General features: G+C 44.2%; 1 protein-coding gene across 1 annotated transcript in view; it reads left to right on the top strand.

The window, feature by feature from the left end:
- LOC106606743 (voltage-dependent T-type calcium channel subunit alpha-1I-like) overlaps positions 1 to 23,629 on the top strand; it is a 143,023-nt gene that overhangs the window by 49,636 nt on the left and 69,758 nt on the right. Inside the window, exons 5-12 of the mRNA XM_045715479.2 lie at positions 1,219 to 1,561; positions 1,902 to 1,994; positions 13,850 to 14,201; positions 14,467 to 14,879; positions 19,302 to 19,453; positions 20,339 to 20,524; positions 22,209 to 22,326; positions 22,591 to 22,746. Coding sequence (XP_045571435.2) covers positions 1,219 to 1,561; positions 1,902 to 1,994; positions 13,850 to 14,201; positions 14,467 to 14,879; positions 19,302 to 19,453; positions 20,339 to 20,524; positions 22,209 to 22,326; positions 22,591 to 22,746 — 1,813 coding nt within the window. The remainder of the gene's footprint in view (positions 1 to 1,218; positions 1,562 to 1,901; positions 1,995 to 13,849; positions 14,202 to 14,466; positions 14,880 to 19,301; positions 19,454 to 20,338; positions 20,525 to 22,208; positions 22,327 to 22,590; positions 22,747 to 23,629) is intronic.

The raw sequence follows: 23,629 nt of genomic DNA on the forward strand, positions 1-23,629 counted from the left end.
CTCTTTCTTCTCTCTCTCTCTCTCGATACCATCACTGTGCATCTCTTTAAGGGTTTCATAATGCTTGTCCAATGTTGTGTGTTTGTGCCTGCTTGCGTGGTCCATGTGTGTGTCTGTCCCTCCGTCTGTCCATGTATGTGTGCACACTGTTACACAGGTCCATATATAAGTCACCTTCGCTTCCCTTTATCTTCAAATGAACAGGAAACAGTGCAGCCAGTCTGATCAGTTGACGGTCTTGGTGGTTATTGATCCTGTTGTGGTTCTCAGTATATCTGTGGTCTCTCTCTGTGGTCAAGGACAAAGACTTTATGTCAGCAGAATACAGCCTGGTATTGAGGAGGAGACAGAACAGACAGACTGGTGAAGGAATGACACCCAAAGGATATGAGCTGTTTACCCTTGGTCAATACAATACTAGAGCCCTAATGCTTTGCTCCTGAGGGGTGTCGTGTATATGTGTGACCTAAGGGTGACCTGTGTGTGTGTGTGTGTGTGTGTGTGTGTGTGTGTGTGTGTGTGTGTGTGTGTGTGTGTGTGTGTGTGTGTGTGTGTGTGGTGTGTGTGCATAAGTGCGTGCAAGTGTACATCCTAGAACCCTTTTTCAGTCAGTTTGACATGTGACCTATAGGTGTGTTCCTTTCATGGTCAGAGAGAGAGAGCAAACAGACGATGTAGAGAGATGGAGAGGAGAGTTACTTCTCTCAAACAGACAGATTAATAGTCAGTCTGCTCTCATATAGAGGAAACAGGAAACACATATAAAATGGAAATGACTAGTTCCACTTCAACTCATGGTAATCATTTAAAGTCTGGTTTGGTATTTGTACACAATCTAAATCACCTGCCCGGGCACTCAGATTGCAGAAGTGTGTGAACGGCATGTTTAAAAACTCTGCTGGTGAGGAATATGATACTCCAAGAATTGGGTTTGTGGCGAACCGGAGTCTGCTCAAGTGAGTAAATGAGCCCTACGCACTTCTGCTCCCCCTACTCTGTCTTCCTGTTTCTGCTAGTATCCTGTGGTAAAAATAGTACAAATACATGAGGAGTTCAGAATTGGGTAAGTGTGTGTATGTGTGTGTACGTGCCTGTAGCGTGTTAATGTGTGTGTGTGCAGCCGTGCATGTGTGTGTGCATACATCTTTGTGTGCTTACGTGTGTGATCACACATGCATGTTTATAACACACTCTTTCTCTCTCTCTTCCCCCTCCCAGTTCATCAGGTCTGACCCTGCCCGCCCCGTACTACCAGCCGGAGGAGGATGACGAGCGCCCCTTCATCTGCTCTCTGGCTCAGGATAACGGGATCATGTCGTGTGGTGACGTCCCGGCCCGGAGGGAGGGGGGAAGGACCTGCTGTCTGGACAGGGAGGATGCCTACCACCGCCAGTCCCTGGGGCTCATCCCTGAACCACTAGTCAACGGTTCAGCCAGTGCAGTGGGTCTCTGTATCAACTGGAACCAGTACTATACTAGATGCCATACTGGACATAGTAATCCACACAAGGGGGCGATCAACTTCGATAACATCGTATACGCCTGGATTGTTATCTTCCAGGTAGGAGGGGATTGGGAGAGGGGAGGGGAGGAGGGGATGAGGGAGTGGAGGTGGGGAGAGGGGAGTGGATGGGGAGAGGGGAGGTGATGGGGAGGAGGGGAGAGGTGGGGGATGGGGAGGGGGAGGGGAGGTGGGGAGAGGGGAGTGGATGAGGGGAGTGGATGAGGGGAGTGGATGGGGAGGGGATTGAGGGGAGAGGAGGATGGGGGAGGGAAGGGGTTGAGGGTGTGGAGAGGGGACACACACACAATAATGCATGCACACCTACAAGCGTACACACACACACACACACACACACACACACACACAAACCCTCAGCTGGTTGTGTATCTGTCTCCAGGTGATCACCCTGGAAGGCTGGGTAGAGATCATGTACTATGTAATGGATGCTCACTCCTTCTACAACTTCATCTACTTCATCTTCCTCATCATCGTAAGTACACTACACACACCAACATCACGCTATCACAACAAATCTGTACTGTGTTTTGTCAATCAGTCTGTAACTTGGCTTCCACCACAAAACAACGCCCTGCTTCCACCACAAAACAACGCCCAGTAAACAGGATTCAAGGCTAACCTATAAGAAATGTGGGAAAGTTACCAGAATGTTGCAACCCTCCAGCCTATATGTTAAGAGATTGATTGAGATAGTTTGCTTTGCTTTTATTCATACGCAAAACTGGCCTTCAGTGTATATGGGCAAAGATCCTCTAACTGAAACATGAGGAGGTAGTGTGAAACACTCTTTCCACTCTGGCTTTGGAAGTGATTCTTCTTTCCCTCTGAGGTCTCATCTCCTGGTCCTCCTAACGCTCCTATGGGGCTCGTTTCTGACTGCCAGATTTTAGTGTTAATAGACTTGTAAAATCAGACCGTAAGATACATGGTTACCAGAATCAATGGCCGGGTAGACAGTAAAGTGAATTTATCTGAGGCTTAATCTCTGTAATGGATGTGAGAGCAAAGAGGGGGCTGAAAGTTTGGCCCCGCCTCCTGTTCCTTCTTACTTTATTGGCGGCCATGTTTTATGAAGAGTAGAAACACTGGTGAGTACACCTGAAGATGGAGAAACATTGGTGAATATGCCTGAAGATGGAGAAACACTGGTGAATACGCCTGAAGATGGAGAAACACTGGTGAGTACACCTGAAGATGGAGAAACACTGGTGAATACGCCTGAAGATGGAGAAACACTGGTGAGTACACCTGAAGATGGAGAAACACTGGTGAATACGCCTGAAGATGGAGAAACACTGGTGAGTACACCTGAAGATTTAGAAACACTGGTGAATACGCCTGAAGATGGAGAAACACTGGTGAGTACGCCTGAGGATGGAGAAACACTGGTGAATACGCCTGAAGATGGAGAAACACTGGTGAGTACGCCTGAAGATGGAGAAACACTGGTGAGTACACCTGAAGATGGAGAAACACTGGTGAATATGACTGAAGATGGAGAAACACTGGTGAATACGCCTTTACGTTTTAGAATATCTTGTGGATGGAGATTAGGGAGAGAGAAGGGAGAAGAGGGAGGAGGAGGGAGAGGAGGGAGAGAGATGGGGAGGAGGAGGGAGAGAGGAGGAGGAGAGATGAGGAGATGGAGGTGGGAAGGAGGGAGGGAGAGAGAGGGAGGAAGAGGCAGAGGAGGGAGAGAGATGGGGAGGAGGTAGAGAGGAGGAGGAGTGACGGGGAGAAAGAGGGAGAGACATGGGGAGGAGGGTGAGAGAGAGAGATGGGGAGGAGGAGGGAGAGAGAAAGAGGAAGAGGAGGGAGAGAGATGGGGAGGAGGGGAGAGATGGAGAGGAGGAGAGAGATGGGGGAGGAGGAGGAGATACAGTATAAAGAGTGAGAATGAAGGAAAGAGAGGGATGAATGAGCGATATGAAGAAAGAGTTTGAGAGACAAATGTAGAGAGAGAAGGAAGGATGAGGATATAAGATAAAACAGAAAGAGAAGTCTGAAAAGAGAGGAGTGAGAGAGGAAGAAAGGGATATGAAAGAGAAGTGTGCAAATATAGAGGAGTGAGACATGAAAAGAGAGAGATGAGAAGAGAGGGATGAAAGAAAGAGGAGATAAGATAAGAGGAGAAGAGAAGAGAGGGTGTCTAGCCTGCATACTTCAGAGAGAAACAGGTTGAGATGTCTCGGTCTCTGCAGGTTGCTCTGTGGCACCCGGCGGCCATTTTAATCCGCGCCTCGCGGCGTGCCGTCTGACTAGCGATAGGTCTTAATCCGGTTTGGGTCACAGCGAGTGACCGAATTAGCATTAGCGTTTAATTAGGGACGATCAGAGTGGTGGGCTCCCGTCGCGAGTGTGTGACACATATGCAGTGCACACACACGTCTACCCACACACACATACTTGTGATCCTAACAGAGAGACATGCTGTCCCCAAGGTGATGCCATGTCATCATGTGTTCATATCCCAGCATGCATTGCCAGATGGCCCTCTCAGGACTCAGAGGAAGTGACTGCTGTGAATTATGGGTAATTATTTGAAGGAAAGGAGACGAGATCATATACGTTGTTCGCATTCTCAAATAAGCTTGTGAGGGAAACATAATTGTGATTCATCAGTAATACTATACAGTTAGACTAGGGGCTCCCGAGTGGCGCAGCGGTCTAAGGCACTGCATTTCAGTGCTAGAGGTGTCACTACACACCCTGGTTTGAGTCCAGGCTGTATCACAACCGGCTGTGATTGGGAGTCCCATAGGGCGGAGCACAATTCGCCCAGCATTGTCATGGGTTAGGCTTTGGCCAGGGTAGGCCGTCATTGTAAATAACAATTTGTTCTTAACTGACTTGCCTAGTTAAATTAAAGAAAGACTGTTATTGGTTAGCTTTTTGAGAGGACAGTCATAAACCTGTTGGATTCATGCTCTTATCTGTACGACCACAGAGCAGCTCCTCTCCAGACCCTCCCCTCTATCAACACATGCACATTATTACCATGCAGAGACCCCTCAATGTCATCACCACCAACAGGAGCAGGGGATCTTTTCTAGTCTCTTGAGTTTGTGTTCAATTCAATCAAACCAGCATTGCAGTAGCTCGTTTTGAATGGTTAAATAAAATCATGGAATGGTTTGGGTTTCTGTAAAACTTACTACCGCAAAGAGGTAGACTCCTTTCACAGGTACAGTTGAAGTCGGAAGTTTACATACAGGTTTTTAGGTTGGAGACATTAGAAGTTGTTTTTCAACCACTCCACAAATTTCATGTTAACAAACTATAGTTTTAGCAAGTTGGTTAGGACATCTACTTTGTGCATGACACAAGTCATTTTTCCAACAATTGTTTACAGACAGATTATATCACTTATAATTCACTGTATCACAATTCCAGTGGGTCAGAAGTTTACATACACTAAATTGACTGTGCCTTTAAACTGCTTGGAAAATTCCAGAAAATGATGTCATGGCTTTAGAAGCTTCTGATAGGCTAATGGACATCATTTGAGTCAATTGGAGGTGTACCTGTGGATGTATTTCAAGGCCTACCTTCAAACTCAGTGCCTCTTTGCTTGACATCATAGGAAAATCGAAATAAATCAGCCAAGACCTCAGAAAAAATTGTAGAACTCCACAAGTCTGGTTCATTCTTGGTAGAAATGTCCAAATGCCTGAAGGTGCCACGTTCATCTGTACAAACAATAGTACGCAAGTATAAACACCATGGGACCACACAGCCGTCATACCGCTCAGGAAGGAGATGCGTTCTGTCTCCTAGAGATGAACGTACTTTGGTGCGAAAAGTGCAAATCAATCCCAGAACAACAGCAAAGGACCTTGTATAGATGCTGGAGGAAACAGGTACAAAGTATCTATATCCACTGTAAAACAAGTCCTATATCAACATAACCTGAAAGGCCGCTCAGCAAGGAAGAAGCCACTGCTCCAAAACTGCCTTAAAAAAGCTGGACTACGTTTTGCAACTGCACATGGAGACAAAGATCATACTTTTTGGAGAAATGTCCTCTGGTCTGATGAAACAAAAATAGAACTGTTTGGCCATAATGACCATCGTTATGTTTGGAGGAAAAAGGGGAGGCTTGCAAGCCGAAGAACACCATCCCAACCATGAAGCACGGGGGTGGCAGCATCATGTTGTGGGGGTGCTTTGCTGCAGAAGGGACTGGTGCACTTCACCAAATAGATGGCATCATGAGGCAGGAGAATTGTGTGGATATATTGAAGCAACATCTCAAGACATCGGTCAGGAAGTTAAAGCTTGGTCGCAAATGTGTCTTCCAAATGGACAATGATCCCAAGCATACTTCCAAAGTTGTGGCAAAATGGCTTAAAGACAACAAAGTCAAGGTATTGGAGTGGCCATCACTGAGCCCTGACTTCAATCCTATAGAACATTTGTGGGCAGAACTGAAAAAGCGTGTGCGAGCAAGGAGGCCTACAAACCTGAATCAGTTACACCAGCTCTGTCAGGAGGAATGGGCCAACATTCACCCAACTTATTGTGGGAAGCTTGTGGAAGGCTACCCAAAACATTTGACCGAAGTTAAACAATTGAAAGTAAATGCTACCAAATACTAATTGAGAGTATGTAAACTTCTGACCCACTGGGAATGTGATGAAAGAAATAAAAGCTGAAATAAATAATTCTCTCTACTATTATTCTGACATTGCACATTCTTAAAATAAAGTGGTGATCCTAACTGACCTAAGACAGGGAATTTTTACTACCATTAAATGTCAGGAATTGTGAAAAATTGAGTTTAAATGTATTTGGTTAAGGTGTATGTAAACTTCCGACTTCAACTGTATATGCTTCCTGTTGATCAGAATAAGAAGTGGCTGTGTGTGTGGGCAGGAGTTTCTAAACACAATGCGTAAACAAATATATTGCGAGTTGTATTGAATGCCAGGCAGAATATCACTTTACCATTAAATAGGCCTAATCATACTAACATGATTGCGTCACGGTGGTGTGTGAATACATACGCGTTCACTTGGTTGGCAGTCTGAAACAGAGGCTGACATTGGCATTCTGATTGTCAGCATCCTTCGAGACCTGGAGACAGGCGTCCAATCGCAGCATAGTCACGTCTGTCTGGGGATAATGCAGCAACTCGATTGGCTTCAACCTGTGTGGGCGTGTCTGAACTTTTTCTGTATCTTCCTGCCAAGTTCTCATCTTCCTCTATCAGCTCCAATCGCAGTCATGTTAACCTGTTGCTCGGCAACTGACTGATGACTGGCAGTTATTCCCATAGTCACAGATCTAGGATCAGCTTACCCTCCCAAAAGCTTTAATGTAACATTAGGGAGAAAGAAGTACAACTGACCATAGATCACTGTCTAGGAACAATGTATCCTACTGTTGAGTGGCCCTTTATCCCTGTGTGAAGACTCCTTAGGCACGGTGGGAGTGGAGCTGACTCTGTGGGCTACTGTGTGTTGTTCTTAGTTAGAGCCATCCAGATCTTGATTCTATTGATGAAGGAATGATTGTCTAATGTGTTAGAGATATTCTGGTTGTCATTTGTTAGTATAATGTGTTACTCCTCTGGCCATCACTAAAATAAAGTCCTGCTCTATGTATTTGCCCCCCTACTCTCTTCCACCTCCTCTTTGGCTCTGGCCTCTCTACTCTCCATCTATTATCATCGTCCTCTTTCCCTCAGTCTGCAGTAGAGGTAAACCTAATGAAGTACCTCAAGATATGTCTGGAGGCCTGGGGTCCCCCTGATTGTTATTCACTCATCTCAAAGCCACCTTGGTTCTTTTCTTATTTTCTCCATCTCTCCAGCAGTCTTTCTCTCTCTCTCTCTCTCTCTCTCTCTCTCTCTCTCTCTCTCTCTTTCTCTCTCTCTCTCTCTCTCTCTCTCTCTCTCTCTCTCTCTCTCTCTCTCTCTCTCTCTCTCTCTCTCTCTCTTTCTCTCTCTCACTCTCTCACTCTCTCTCTCTTTCTCTCTCTCTCTCTCTCTCTCTCTCTCTCTCTCTCTCTCTCTCTCTCTCTTGCTCTTTCTCTCGCTCTCGATCTCTCATTCTCTCTCGCTCTCGATCTCTCATTCTCACTCTCTCTCGATCTCTCGTTCTCACTCTCTCTCTCTGTCTCTCTCAATTCAATTCAAAGGGCTTTACTAGCATGGAAAACATGTCTTTACATTGCCAAAGGAAATGAAATAGATAATAAACAAAAGTGAAATAAACAATAAAAAATTAACACTAAACATTACACTTACAAAGGTTTCAATAGAATAGAGACATTTCAAATGTCATGTTATGTCTATATACAGTGTTGTAACGATGTACAAATGGTTAAAGTACAAAAGGGAAAATAAATCAACATAAATATGAGTTGTATTTACAATGGTGTTTGTTCTTCACTGGTTGCCCTTTTATTGTGGCAACAGGTCACAAATCTTGCTGCTGTCATGGCACACAGTGGTATTTCACCCAGTAGATATGGGAGTTTATCAAAATTGGATTTATTTGTGAATTCTTTGTGGATCTGTGTAATCTGAGGGAAATATGTCTCTCTGATATGGTCATACATTTGGCAGGAGGTTAGGAAGTGCAGCCCAGTTTCCACCTCATTTTGTGGGCAGTGTGCACATAGCCTTTCTTTTGAGAGCCAGGTCTGTCTACTCTCTCTCTCTCTCTTTGTTTCTCTCTCCCTCTATCGCTCTCCCTCTTTCTCTCTCTGGCTCTTTTTTCTTCCTCTCTCTCTCTCTCTCTCTCTCTCTGTTTTCCTCTCTTTCTCCCCCTCTCTCCTTCCCTCTATATTAAGGGCTGGTATTAAGTGGAGGTATAAATCAAAGGTGGTCAGATGATCCTATCAGTGAGCTCTACTGTAATGAACTTACAGACTCTGAAGTTTGACCTCCAATCTTACTGCAGTCAAACAGATAGTTGACATTGTGTGTGTGTGTGTGTGTGAGTGCCTGCGTGTGATTAGTGATTCTGATCAGCAGGCTACACTGGTCCTAATCACCAGAAAGTCCAATATCACTGATTCACATTATTACTGCATTATGCACACACACACACACACACACACACACACACACACACACACACACACACACACACACCACGCGCACACACACACACACACCTGTCTGGAGGTGAATCAAAGGCCCCACACACCTGCAGACCAGCCCTGAACTAGGATCACAGATGGAGCCTTCCCCTCCCCTTCTCTCTACATATCTCTGTCCTCTCTACTCCCTTCTCCTCTTCTCTCTACATATCTCTGTCCTCTCTACTCCCTTCTCCTCTTCTCTCTACATATCTCTGTCCTCTCTACTCCCTTCTCCTTTTCTCTCTACATATCTCTGTCCTCTCTACTCCCTTCTCCTCTTCTCTCTACATATCTCTGTCCTCTCTACTCCCTTCTCCTCTTCTCTCTACGTATCTCTGTCCTCTCTACTCCCTTCTCCTCTTCTTTCTACATATGTCTGTCCACTCTACTCCCTTCTCCTCTTCTCTCTACATATCTCTGTCCTCTCTACTCCCTTCTCCTCTTCTCTCTACATATCTCTGTCCTCTCTACTCCCTTCTCCTCTTCTCTCTACATATCTCTGTCCTCTCTACTCCCTTCTCCTCTTCTCTCTACGTATCTCTGTCCTCTCTACTCCCTTCTCCTCTTCTTTCTACATATGTCTGTCCACTCTACTCCCTTCTCCTCTTCTCTCTACATATCTCTGTCCTCTCTACTCCCTTCTCCACTTCTCTCTACATATCTCTGTCCTCTCTTCTCCTGTCCTTCCTTCCCTCTTCTCTCCCTCTTCTCTTCTCTCTCCTCTCTCTCTCTCTCTCTTCTACAGTCTGCTGTGAAGATTTAGAGGCTGCCTGGCACACAGCTTTGCTCACTCTCCTCTCCTATCTTTCCTCTCCTCTCTTCTCTCTTCTCCTCTTCTCCCTTCCTATCTTCTCTACTGTAACGTTCGACATATGTAATGGACCAAGGCGCAGCGAGTTGAGTGCTCATTTCAACTTTTATTAGAACACTGAAAAAGCAAAACAAGAAAACGAACGAACAGTAATGCAGGCTACACACAGCTATGCAAAAACAACTTCCCACAAAACCCATTACAAAAACACCCCTCTATATAGGACCTTCAATCAGAGGCAACGAAGAACAGCTGCCTCCAATTGAAGGTCAAACCAATAACCCTAAACATAGAACTAAAAAGACTAGACCCAGAACATAGAAATATACTAACATAGAACATAACCAAAAACCCCGGAACACGCTAAACAAACACCCCTCTACATAAACACATAGCCCAACAAACCCCGAAACACTCTAAACAAATACCCCCTGCCACGTCCTGACCAAACTACAATAACAAATAACCCCTTATACTGGTCAGGATGTGACATCTACTCTATTCTCACCTCTCTCTTTCCTCTCTTCCCTCTGGACATTTCTTGTAGGGGTTGATTCATTTTTTGTAAGGCCAAATCAAGTCTGTGGAAATTACAAACTTTGAATACAATACAATTTGCATGTGAATATAGCAGATGTGTGTGATGTTTGGAAGGCCACAGAGGTGCGTATAGCTACCCTTTTTCTGGGTGGGGTTCAGTGGGTTGTCTATCTCTCCTGTTGGTTTGATCAGGAGAGTGAAGCTGTGCAGCAGAACCTAGCAACTCAATACACCCCTTCCTGCCCTGCAGTCTACCTGTCAGATAACACTTCATCACCCCACAGGGTCAGCCAAGGGCCAGATGAACTCCTGGGCTTCTCTCCCCTTTCCCCCATTCTGTGCATTCTGTGCTATCGTTCACTTCCCTTGCATGGATTTAGAAGAAATGGACTGGTGTAAGGATTATGGTTTCACCAATCCAATGCTTATGAGGGGCAAGTTGGGGAGAAGGATAGAGAATACAGACGTTCTCTCTTTTCTGACTCACACACAGAGAGAGAGAGAAAGAGAGAGTATTATAAACAGAGAAAGAGAGAGAGAGTATTATAAACAGAGAGATAGTATTATAAACAGAGAGAGAGAGAGTATTATAAACAGAGAGAGAGAGAGAGTATTATAAACATAGAGATAGTATTATAAACACAGAGAGAGAGAGTATTATAAACAGAGAGAGAGAGAGAGAGTATTATAAACAGAGATAGTATTATAAACAGAGAGAGAGAGTATTATAAACAGAGAGAGAGAATATTATAAACAGAGAGAGAGAGAGTATTATAAACAGAGAGAGAGTATTATAAACAGAGAGAGAGTATTATAAACAGAGAGAGTATTATAAACAGAGAGAGAGTATCATAAACAGAGAGAGAGAGTATTATAAACAGAGAGAGAGTATTATAAACAGAGAGAGTATTATAAACAGAGAGAGAGTATCATAAACAGAGAGAGAGAGTATTATAAACAGAGAGAGTATTATAAACAGAGAGAGAGCGAGAGAGAGTATTATAAACAGAGAGAGAGACAGTATTATAAACAGAGAGAGAGAGTATTATAAACAGAGAGATAGTATTATAAACACAGAGAGAGAGTATTATAAACAGAGAGAGAGAGAGTATTATAAACAGAGAGATAGTATTATAAACAGAGAGAGAGAGAGAGAGAGTATTATAAACAGAGAGAGAGAATATTATAAACAGAGAGAGAGAGAGTATTATAAACAGAGAGAGAGTATTATAAACAGAGAGAGAGTATTATAAACAGAGAGAGTATTATAAACAGAGAGAGAGTATCATAAACAGAGAGAGAGAGTATTATAAACAGAGAGAGAGTATTATAAACAGAGAGAGTATTATAAACAGAGAGAGAGTATCATAAACAGAGAGAGAGAGTATTATAAACAGAGAGAGTATTATAAACAGAGAGAGAGCGAGAGAGAGTATTATAAACAGAGAGAGAGACAGTATTATAAACAGAGAGAGAGAGTATTATAAACAGAGAGATAGTATTATAAACACAGAGAGAGAGTATTATAAACAGAGAGAGAGAGAGTATTATAAACAGAGAGATAGTATTATAAACAGAGAGAGAGCGAGAGAGAGTATTATAAACAGAGAGAGAGAGTATTATAAACAGAGAGAGAGAGAGTATTATAAACAGAGAGAGAGTATTATAAACAGAGAGAGTATTATAAACAGAGAGAGAGAGTATTATAAACAGAGAGAGAGAGTATTATAAACAGAGAGAGAGAGTATTATAAACAGAGAGAGAGTATTATAAACAGAGAGAGAGTATTATAAACAGAGAGAGAGTATCATAAACAGAGAGAGAGAGTATTATAAACAGAGAGAGTATTATAAACAGAGAGAGAGAGAGCGAGAGACAGTATTATAAACAGAGAGAGAGCGTATTATAAACAGAGAGTATTATAAACAGAGAGAGAGAGAGTATTATAAACAGAGAGAGAGAGTATTATAAACAGAGAGAGAGTATTATAAACAGAGTGAGAGAGAAAGTATTATAAACAGAGAGAGAGAGTATTATAAACAGAGAGAGAGTATTATATAGAGAGAGAGTATTATAAACAGAGAGAGAGAGTATTATAAACGAGAGAGAGAGAGAGAGAGTATTATAAACAGAGAGAGAGTATTATAAACAGAGAGAGAGAGTATTATAAACAGAGAGAGAGTATTATAAACAGAGAGAGAGTATTATAAACAAAGAGAGTATTATAAACAGAGAGAGAGAGTATCATAAACAGAGAGAGAGAGTATTATAAACAGAGAGAGTATTATAAACAGAGAGAGAGAGAGCGAGAGAGAGTATTATAAACAGAGAGAGAGACAGTATTATAAACAGAGAGAGAGAGAGTATTGTAAACAGAGAGTATTATAAACAGAGAGAGAGAGAGTATTATAAACAGAGAGAGAGAGAGTATTATAAACAGAGAGAGAGAGAGTATTATAAACAGAGTGAGAGAGAAAGTATTATAAACAGAGAGAGAGAGTATTATAAACAGAGAGAGAGTATTATATACAGAGAGAGAGTATTATAAACACAGAGAGTATTATAAACAGAGAGTATTATAAACAGAGAGTATTGTAAACAGAGTATTATAAACAGAGAGAGTATTATAAACAGAGAGAGAGTATTATAAACAGAGAGAGAGAGTATTATAAACAGAGAGTATTATAAACAGAGAGTATTATAAACAGAGAGAGAGAGTATTATAAACAGAGAGAGAGAGTATTATAAACAGAGAGAGAGAGTATTATAAACAGAGTGAGACATTGTGTCTACTTGCATTGGGTATCATCTTTTATTTATTTTTTCTGTCTCTCCTGATAACACTCTGTTAGAAACTACAGCCTCCCTAGACCTTTAGAATGAGTGCTAACATCACACTAGCATCGCTAAGGGGGAAACAGCACACAAACAGCACACTTTATTAGCATCAATGCTAACTTGAGAGGAAAAAACAGCAACAGTGTATACTGTATATTCGGATGGGTAGAAGGTGGTCGACCAATACTGAAGGAGACATACTGTTTACATCTAACTTCCAAGTGATGAGACCAGAGGCAGATCTTGATTCTAATGATGCAGGAATGATTGTCTAATGTGTTAGAGATATTCTGGTTGTCATTTGTTAGTATAATGTGTTACTCCTCTGGCCATCACTAAAATAAAGTCCTGCTCTATGTATTTGCCCTCCTACTCTCTTCCACCTCCTCTTTGGCTCTGGCCTCTCTACTCTCCATCTATTATCATCGTCCTCTTTCCCTCAGTCTGCAGTAGAGGTAAACCTAATGAAGTACCTCAAGATATGTCTGGAGGCCTGGGGTCCCCCTGATTGTTATTCACTCATCTCAAAGCCAAAAAGTGAATCTTGTGTGCGTTGACCAGCAACCCCGTTATAGACTACCAGTGGTCTTCCACTGTCTGTATCTGTGTGTTTCTGGGTGGCCTCCAGCACTCACTACAGTAACTCTGTGTTTCTGGTTGGCCTTCAGCACTCACTACAGTAACTCTGTGTTTCTGGTTGGCCTTCAGCACTCACTACAGTAACTCTGTGTTTCTGGTTGGCCTTCAGCACTCACTACAGTAACTCTGTGTTTCTGGTTGGCCTTCAGCACTCACTACAGTAACTCTGTGTTTCTGGTTGGCCTTCAGCACTCACTACAGTAACTCTGTGTTTCTGGTTGGCCTTCAGCACTCACTACAGTAACTCTGTGTTTCTGGTTGGCCTTCAGCACTCACTACAGTAACTCTGTGTTTCTGGTTGGCCTTCAGCACTCACTACAGTAACTCTGTGTTTCTGGTTGGCCTTCAGCACTCACTACAGTAACTCTGTGTTTCTAACTCACCTCTGACTATCCACCACTTCACAGATTGGCTCGTTCTTCATGATCAACCTGTGTCTGGTGGTCATCGCCACCCAGTTCAGTGAGACCAAGCAGCGGGAGCACCAGCTGATGCAGGAGCAGCGGGCCCAGTGCCTGTCCTCCTCTACCCTGGCCAGCCTGCATGAACCGGGGGACTGCTACGAAGAGCTCTTCCAGCTGGTCTGCCACATGCTGCGCAAGGCCCGCAGGAGATCTGTAGCCCTGTATAACCAACTGAGGGGAAGGCCTCTGCCACCACCGCCCACTAGAGGGAGAGGAAGAGGAGGAGGAAGAGGAGGAGGGGAAGGAGGAGGGAGTGCGAACGGAGGGGAACGGCATCACCTGAGGCAGCCACGACGTAAGTGGGAGGCAGCGGTTGGGAGTATGAGAGAGAGAGTTTTTGCTAAATGTCTAAACTTTAACTTTAACATTATATTAGCCTCTTTCACATTGTTTGGTGTGAGCCAGTGAGATGAGTCTTGTTTAATCTCTCGACTTTCAAACCTCTTTGGCGCTAGCAAACGCTGGCTTTCATGGATATAGTGCGACAATGTGAAAGTGTCTATTGATGCTGTTAGTGACATGCTGATTCTTTCTCACACTCCCTCTCCATCTTTCATTAGAATCTCACTGTCCTCACCAAAGCAAGCTGGACCCAATCCACAGCTCCCAACCCCTGGGCAACTCCATCGCCCTGGCCGTCCCTCAGAACACAGAGGACTGCCCTCAGTGCGCTGCGGCACTGTCACTCAGGGAAGGGGCGGGAGCTGTGGGCGACTCGGCTAATGGGGAGGAGGAGGAGGGGGCCGTGGAGGAGACGGACAGGGAGGAGAACCACTTGGAGGAGAAAGTGGAAGAGGGGGAGGGAGTGAAGAAGAAGAGGAAGAGGAGGTCGTGTTTTGGACACTGTAAGGACATGTGGGATGAGATGAGGAAGAAACTTTGGGGCATCGTGGAGAGCAAATACTTCAACAGAGGAATCATGATCGCTATTCTCATCAATACTATCAGCATGGGGATAGAACACCACAACCAGGTAAATATACTATTCTCATCAATACTATCAGCATGAACCCCACAACCAGGTAAATATACTATTCTCATCAATACTATCAGCATGAACCCCACAACCAGGTAAATATACTATTCTCATCAATACTATCAGCATGAACACCACAACCAGGTAAATATACTATTCTCATCAATACTATCAGCATGAACCCCACAACCAGGTAAATATACTATTCTCATCAATACTATCAGCATGAACCCCACAACCAGGTAAATATACTATTCTCATCAATACTATCAGCATGAACCCCACAACCAGGTAAATATACTATTCTCATCAATACTATCAGCATGAACCCCACAACCAGGTAAATATACTATTCTCATCAATACTATCAGCATGAACCCCACAACCAGGTAAATATACTATTCTCATCAATACTATCAGCATGAACCCCACAACCAGGTAAATATACTATTCTCATCAATACTATCAGCATGAACCTCACAACCAGGTAAATATACTATTCTCATCAATACTATCAGCATTGAAAAACCACAAAAGGTCAACTATAACACAATCAGGGAGTACAGCACATATACACAATGTGCACAACAACCGTATTGCTCTTCAGTCCCCAAAGCTAACCCATTGACTTTAGCTTAGTGGGCTAACAAGGTCGAGATTCGTCCAATGGATGACTCACAAGTAGTACAAGTCACTAGATGTCGGATATCAGTGACGTACATGGAACACTATCAATATGGGAATTTATTGTTCCATTATACACCCGATAGACCACCACAACAATATTACTGGAAAACAGCTAGGTAGGTACACCTCAACCTGCTTTTGGTGCTGTCTGGCTGGCTGGCTGGCTTCTCTCCTGAGAGAGACAGAGGAAGAGAGGAAGGGAGGGAGCTGCCTGTGTGGAAGGGGTGTGGTAGCTTCATGCCAAAATACACCCACCCTGGCTGTTACATAACTACTCCTACCTCCCTCAACCCCTCTCTTTCTCTATCTCTCTCCCTCCCTCCCTCCTGTCTCACACCCCTCCTTTCCCTGCCTCTTTTTGTCTCCCTCCTCCCCTGTCTCTGTCCATCCCTCCCTCTCCCTCTCCCTTCTCCATTCTGTCTCCCTCCATCTCTCTCTCCCTCCCTCCCTCTGTCTTCATCTCTCATCCACCCCCTCACTCCTTGACAACATGCAGAGGAGTCGGTTCTCTCATTTCTGAAGACTCTAAAAATAACAGAGGGATGTGGGGAGAGGAGGAGAGGAGGACAGGAACTCACCGAGAGAGAAGAGGGAGCAGACTCCTGTTACGCAGCATTTTCTGCTCTATTCCTGTATGAATGTGCACACACACACACACACACACACACACACACACACACACACACACACACACACACACACACACACACACACACACACACACACACACACACACACACAGCATTACACACACCACACACACACACCAACAGCATTACACACACCACACACACACAACCACACACACCAACAGCCTTACACACCACACACACACACACACACACACACACACACACACACACACACACACACACACACACACACACACACACACACACACACACACACACACACACACACACACACACACACACACACACACACACACCCCACACACTCCAACCTCATTACACACACTGCACACACACCACACACTCCAACAGCATTACACAATGGTCTCTCTTGGCTGAGGCAGAGGCGGTGTGTGTTCTTCAGTAGATTTGTAAGTGTTATTCCAGGGGGTTGTGTTCTAGAACTGAAAGCGTATGTGTTTCCCGCTTTGGTAACAGGGCTTACTGAAACTTTATTTGATCAATCCCCTATGGGAAGGACTGCATGACGTGTGTTAAGAGCATACAGTGAGGATATGACCTTCACTAGATGTCCTTCAGATTTTGACTTGTAGTCTTCATTCAGAGTTGCTGTGTATGTGTGTGTGTTTGTGTGTGTGTTGTGTGTGACTACATCTCTGACTCATCAGCATTCATCTTTCACATCAATGGTAGCATGACTGAGAGGCTCCCCTATTAGCATGTATATACAGCGTGTGTGTAGGGGGGGGGGGGGGCTTCTTATGCATTTATATTCAGTAAACATTCAATGATAAAAACAAGAGAACTACAAAGAGAGAGGGATGGAGAAAAGAGAGGGAGAGAGAGAGGGATGTGCAGGCAGGGAGGTGCAGGTATCTGTGAGGGAGGAAATGAAAGACAGGAAGGAGAGATGAAAGGGTAAACAGGTGAGAGGGGAGGAGAGGGAGGGAGGGAGGGAGGGGAGGGGAGGGAGGGAGGGAGGGAGGGAGGGAGGGAGGGAGGGGAGGGAGGGGAACGTGGAGGGAGATAGAAGGTGATTGGAGGGAGATAGAGGTTGATAGGAGGAAGAGGAACATGGAGGGAGATAGAAGGTGATAGGAGGGAGAGGAACATGGAGGGAGATAGAAGGTGATAGGAAGGAGAGGAACATGGAGGGAGATAGAAGGTGATAGGTGATAGGAGGAAGAGGAACATGGAGGGAGATAGAAGGTGATAGGTGATAGGAGGAAGAGGAACATGGAGGGAGATAGAAGGTGATAGGAGGAAGACGAACATGGAGGGAGATAGAAGGTGATAGGAAGGAGAGGAACATAGAGGGAGATAGAAGGTGATAGGAGGGAGAGGAACATGGAGGGAGATACGTAGAAGGTGATAGGAGGAAGACGAACATGGAGGGAGATAGAAGGTGATAGGAGGAAGACGAACATGGAGGGAGATAGAAGGTGATAGAAGGAACATGGAGGGAGATAGGTGAGAAAAATATGAAATAGAAAAGATGTTTATTTAAAAAAAATGTTTTTTTATTGACCAATCCCCTCTTAGGGGGACAAAAGCAACTTTGTTTTATATTTACATTTTTGTAAGGGCTGTCATCGGAAGAAGACCAAGGTGCAGCGGAGATAGTGTTCATCTTGACATTTAATTCAAACAAAGAGAACACTATACAAAAAAAAAACAGGAAAACCGACAGCCAAACAGTACTGACAGGAAACACACTGAACAGAAACAATTACCCACAAAACCCAAAGGAAAAACATGCTCCTTATATGTGACTCCCAATGAGCAACAACGAGCTTCAGCTGTGCCTGATTGGGAGCCACACACGGCCCAAAACAAAGAAATACCAAAACATAGAAAAAGGAACATAGAACGCCCACCCAATGTAACACCCTGGCCTAACCAAAATAAAGAACAAAAAAACCCTCTCTATGGCCAGGGCATTACACATTTTTTACAGTTTTTTTGTTACATATAAATTTACACACATTTCATATACAGTACATGCTTCTTTTATACACAGTAATTACACAACAAAAACATGTAAAATATAGTTTACATGAAATAGGTTGAATATTTACCTAATGAAAACTCCTTTCAGCCCAGCGTCCCACATAGTTCTTGACTTAATTTCTCTCGTGAATGATTTGATTTCTCTAAAGAGAAACGGCCCGTTGAGCGCACAAAAAATTAATTCATGGATTTCAAGTAATTGAACCGACGTTGGCCAATTAGTTATTTAATAACCCCCAAAATAAGGACATTTGGGTTAATCAGTCAGCACTAGATCTCATCCTCTCCTCTCTTCATCCCCTCATCTCCTCCACCATGCCTGCCAGTGGAGGGGGGCTCTGTTCTTCTCCTTCTTTTGTTTTCTTCCCCTGAGCTGATCCATGGAGAGATATTGATCACAGAGAGATGGGAGTGTCTGGTAATGAGACAAAGAGAGAGAGGGAGATGGAGGGAGGGTGATGGAGAGAGGGAAGAGAGGAACACAGGATTAGAGGAGAAGAAAGGGTGTCTTGGCTAGCCTGTATGTCTTCTGTCTTTGATACACAGATTTCACTGGTGATCACAGATACAATCTGATCAATATCACATGCACACTGTGGAGTGTGGGGATAGGCTTTAACGTGTGTGTGTGTGTGTGTGTGTTCATGCACTAATCCCGCTTCGAACCAAGCACAATCTTCCAGACAGAAAATGGCTGCACTACATCCCTTTGCTCCCTCCCTCTCCCTCGGTCTCTCTGAAAACAATAACATGACATTTTAGGCCAGTGTTCATATGTCTCTATTCTCGCTTTCATTGGTAAAAGCTACCGCGCCACTGAGCTGGATTTAGCTCACTATATCAAGTTGTATAGCTTGTGTTGTGTTGCAGTCTATGTGACAGGTTTGTACAGGTGTCTCAGTACTGAAGCTGTGTTGGTTATCTGCAGTTTCATATTTTTCAATTGTAAGTATTATAATAACAATACCAAAATAACCTACCATATCTTGTTGTCTTCATTCCTCCATCTCTTTAAATGTGTTTCTCTCTCTGTGTTCTATTTCTTTTGAATCTTGTCTCCCCCTTCCAGCCGGAGGAGCTGACTAACGTGTTGGAGATCAGTAACATTGTGTTCACCAGTATGTTCACCCTGGAAATGATCCTCAAGCTGACCGCCTTTGGCTTCTTCGCCTACCTGAGGAACCCCTACAACATCTTCGACGGCATCATCGTCATCATCAGGTCGGGGGGCCTGCCCAACATGACCACAGAATGTTACCAGAATGTTACAGGAAATATGTTACCAGAATGTTACCAGAATGTTACAGGAATTATGTTACCAGAATGTTACCAGAACTTTACAGGAATTATGTTACCAGAATGTTACCAGAACGTTACAGGAATTATGTTACCAGAATGTTACAGGAATTATGTTACCAGAATGTTACCAGGATGTTACAGGAATTAGGTTACCAGAATGTTACCAGAACGTTACCAGTATGTTACAGGAATTATGTTACCAGAATGTTACAGGAATTATGTTACCAGAATGTTACCAGGATGTTACAGGAATTATGTTACCAGAATGTTACCAGAACGTTACCAGTATGTTACAGGAATTATGTTACCAGAATGTTACCAGAACGTTACAGGAATGATGTTACAGTTACCATGTCAGAATGTCACAGCTTTGGGATGTCAGTTGGAATGTTAGAATGATGGATAATGGATTGTCTCCTTGGGCGCTTGGGTTGGCATTGGAAGATTCTGACAGCTGAATGTTCCCCATGGTTTCAGTTGGGATCAGAGGGGAAATTAGGAAACGTTGCTGTCTGGATTTGTTTCTATTTTCTTCTCTTCCTTTCTCTTCCTGTCTGACTCATCTTTTCTCCTCTCTCCTCTCCCCTTTCTCCTCACACCTCACTCCTGTCTCCTCACTCCTCTCTCCTCTCTCATCTCTCCTTACTCCTCACTCCTCACTCCTCTCTCCTAACTCCTCACACCTCACACCTCACTCCTCACTCATCTCTCCTCACTCCTCACTTCTCTCTCCTCTCTCCTCCCCTATTCTCTCTTTCTGCATCCATCTGTTTCATCCCTCCATCCATCACTCCCTCCCCTCTGCAGTGTGTGTGAGATCATAGGTCAGTCTGATGGAGGTCTGTCTGTCCTGAGGACCTTCAGGCTGTTGAGGGTGATCAAGCTGGTGCGCTTCATGCCAGCACTACGCAGACAGCTGGTGGTGCTGATGAAGACCATGGACAACGTGGCCACCTTCTGCATGCTCCTCATGCTCTTCATATTCATCTTCAGGTATAGGCATGTGTGTGTCTGTCCCTCCCCCTGTCTGTCTCTTCGCTCTGTCTGCTCCTCTCTCTGTCTGTCTCCTCTCTCTGTCTGTCTCCTCTCTCTGTCTGCTCCTCTATCTGTCTGTCTCCTCTCTCTGTCTGTCTGTCTCCTCTCTCTATCTGTCTCCTCTCTCTGTCCCTCTCCTCTCTCTGTCTGTCTCCTCTCTCTGTCTGTCTCCTCTCTCTGTCTGTCTCCTCTCTCTGTCTGTCTCCTCTCTCTGTCTGTCTCCTCTCTCTGTCCCTCTCCTCTTTCTGTCTGTCTCCTCTCTCTGTCTGTCTCCTCTCTCTGTCTGTCTCCTCTCTCTGTCCCTCTCCTCTCTCTGTCTGTCTCCTCTCTCTGTCTGTCTCCTCTCTCTGTCCCTCTCCTCTCTCTGTCCGTCTCCTCTGTCTGTCTCCTCTCTCTGTCTGTCTCCTCTCTCTGTCTGTCTCCTCTCTCTGTTTGTCTCCTCTCTCTGTCCCTCTCCTCTCTCTGTCTGTCTCCTCTCTCTGTCTGTCTCCTCTCTCTGTCTGTCTCCTCTCTCTGTCTGTCTGTCTCCTCTCTCTGTCTGTCTGTCTCCTCTCTCTGTCTGTCTCCTCTCTCTGTCCCTCTCCTCTTTCTGTCTGTCTCCTCTCTCTGTCTGTCTCCTCTCTCTGTCTGTCTCCTCTCTCTGTCCCTCTCCTCTCTCTGTCTGTCTCCTCTCTCTGTCTGTCTCCTCTCTCTGTCTGTCTCCTCTCTCTGTCTGTCTCCTCTCTCTGTCTGTCTGTCTCCTCTCTCTGTCTGTCTCCTCTCTCTGTCCCTCTCCTCTCTCTGCCTGTCTCCTCTCTCTGTCTGTCTCCTCTCTCTGTCTGCTCCTCTCTCTGTCTGCTCCTCTCTCTGTCTGCTCCTCTCTCTGTCTGTGTGTGTGTTGTCTGTGAGGGTAGTAATGTAGAGGCTAGTCCCCTCCAGCTTCAGAAGAGCAATGGCCTCCTTGTTTGAGTGACAGGACTATAAGCAGTAGAGTGTGATTGATGGAGAGGAGAGCAATAACAGAGAGCATTCCCCTGGTGTTCATTGAGACACGCGTACAAACACACACACACACACACCCTGCAGCACTGCAATCTCACATAAGTGCACTGATCAGATGGTAGTGGGCTAGCGATGGAGTGAGCTAACAGACTCCCGCTACCCTATCTATCTTCCCACTGTAGCTGCTTGGGATTTGTGAATGTTATTGATTCCTGCTGCCGCTCCTGAAGGCACCTTGGGTATTGTATCCACTCTGGTGTGTTACACTGTTCAATTCACAGCCCTTCCCTTGTCACTGGTTAGAAGAAGCTCTGAGGCGCTACTTCTCCATGTAGGAAGTGTATGTTTTCAAAACCAGAAGCCCCAAATACACTGCTTACTGTTTTATTAAGGTGCTGACTTTTCTGTGTGTGTGTGTGTGTGTGTGTGTGTGTGTGTGTGTGTGTGTGTGTGTGTGTGTGTGTGTGTGTGTGTGTGTGTGTGTGTGTGTGTGTGTGTGTGTCTGTGTGTGTGTGTGTGTGTGTGTGTGTGTGTGTGTGTGTGTGTGTGTGTGTGTGTGTGTGTGTGTGTGTGTGTGTGTGTGTGTGTGTGTGTTAGGCGTATCGTGCCGTAACTAATGAATGTTACTGTTTATAGTTGACATATCTCTGTCCTATTCCAGTATCCTGGGGATGCATATCTTTGGCTGTAAGTTCAGTCTGAAGACAGAGACTGGAGACACTGTTCCTGACAGGAAGAACTTTGACTCTCTACTGTGGGCCATTGTCACTGTGTTTCAGGTATAGAACACACACACATATGCAAATGCATAGAAAGTGCACGCACGCACACACGCACAAACACACACGCACACTGGCAGAAACACACACACAGGCAGAAACACACACACACATTTAGTTGCATTCACGTGCAACTCAATGTGGTTTCCTGGACATTTCGAAAGGGGTACCACAAAGTTATATTTCAGGCCCTGTTCAGTTCATTTATGTGAATGGCAAAGCTGTATAAACTGTATAACTTAATCCAAAGGCTGTATTCCCCAGATTCTGACTCAGGAAGACTGGAACATGGTGCTGTATAATGGAATGGCCTCCACCTCTCCCTGTGCTGCTCTCTACTTTGTGGCTCTAATGACCTTTGGCAACTACGTCCTCTTCAACCTGCTGGTGGCCATCTTGGTAGAGGGCTTTCAGGCTGAAGTAAGACCAGAGATTTTGTAACTTTTATTAGTCCTCCATTGTTGGTGAATTTCCACTAACAGGCTTAGCTCCAGTATGGTAAAACTGTCTGTCAGAGATACATGAATCATTAATGAGACAGGCAAGGGTGGTCTGAGTCTAGGATGTGGTAACCTGTTCTGATTGGATAGAGCTCTTAGCTAAAGAGCAGATTGGGCACTTAACCTCTTGGGGCTAGGTGGGACGCTAGCGTGCCACCTGTGGTGCACTCCATCAACAGCAGGTGCATTTCAAGAGCGGCAAATTTGAATCCAAATAAATGTCAAAATTCAAATTTTTCAAAAATACAACTATGTTACACCATTTGAAAGATAAACATCTCCTTAATCTAACCACGTTTTACGATTTCAAAAAGGTTTTACGGCGAAAGCATAAATTTAGAGTATGTTAGGACAGTACATTTACAAGAGTTGTGTGTAATGTTTTGTCAAGTCAAAGACAGGGTCACCAAAACCATAAAACCAGCTAAAATGATACACTAACCTTTTACAATCTCCATCAGATGACACTCCTAGGACATTATGTTAGACAATGCATGCATTTTTAGTTCTATCAAGTTCATATTTATATACAAAAACAGCGTTTTACTATGGCATTGATGTTGAGGAAATCGTTTCCCTCCAATAACCGGCAGTCAAGTCAGCGTCACAAATTAAATAATTAAAATTAGAAAACATTGGTAAAATATTATATTGTCATTTAAAGAATTATAGATTTACATCTTTTGAACGCAATCAACTTGCCAGATTTAAAAATAACCTTACTGGGAAATCACACTTTGCAATAATCTGAGCACTGTGCCCAGAAAAATACGCGTTGCGATACAGACTAGACGTCATGTTGG

The sequence above is a fragment of the Salmo salar genome, chromosome 03, assembly GCF_965601325.2.
Source record: "Salmo salar chromosome 03, fSalSal1, whole genome shotgun sequence".
Classification (NCBI taxonomy): domain Eukaryota; kingdom Metazoa; phylum Chordata; class Actinopteri; order Salmoniformes; family Salmonidae; genus Salmo; species Salmo salar.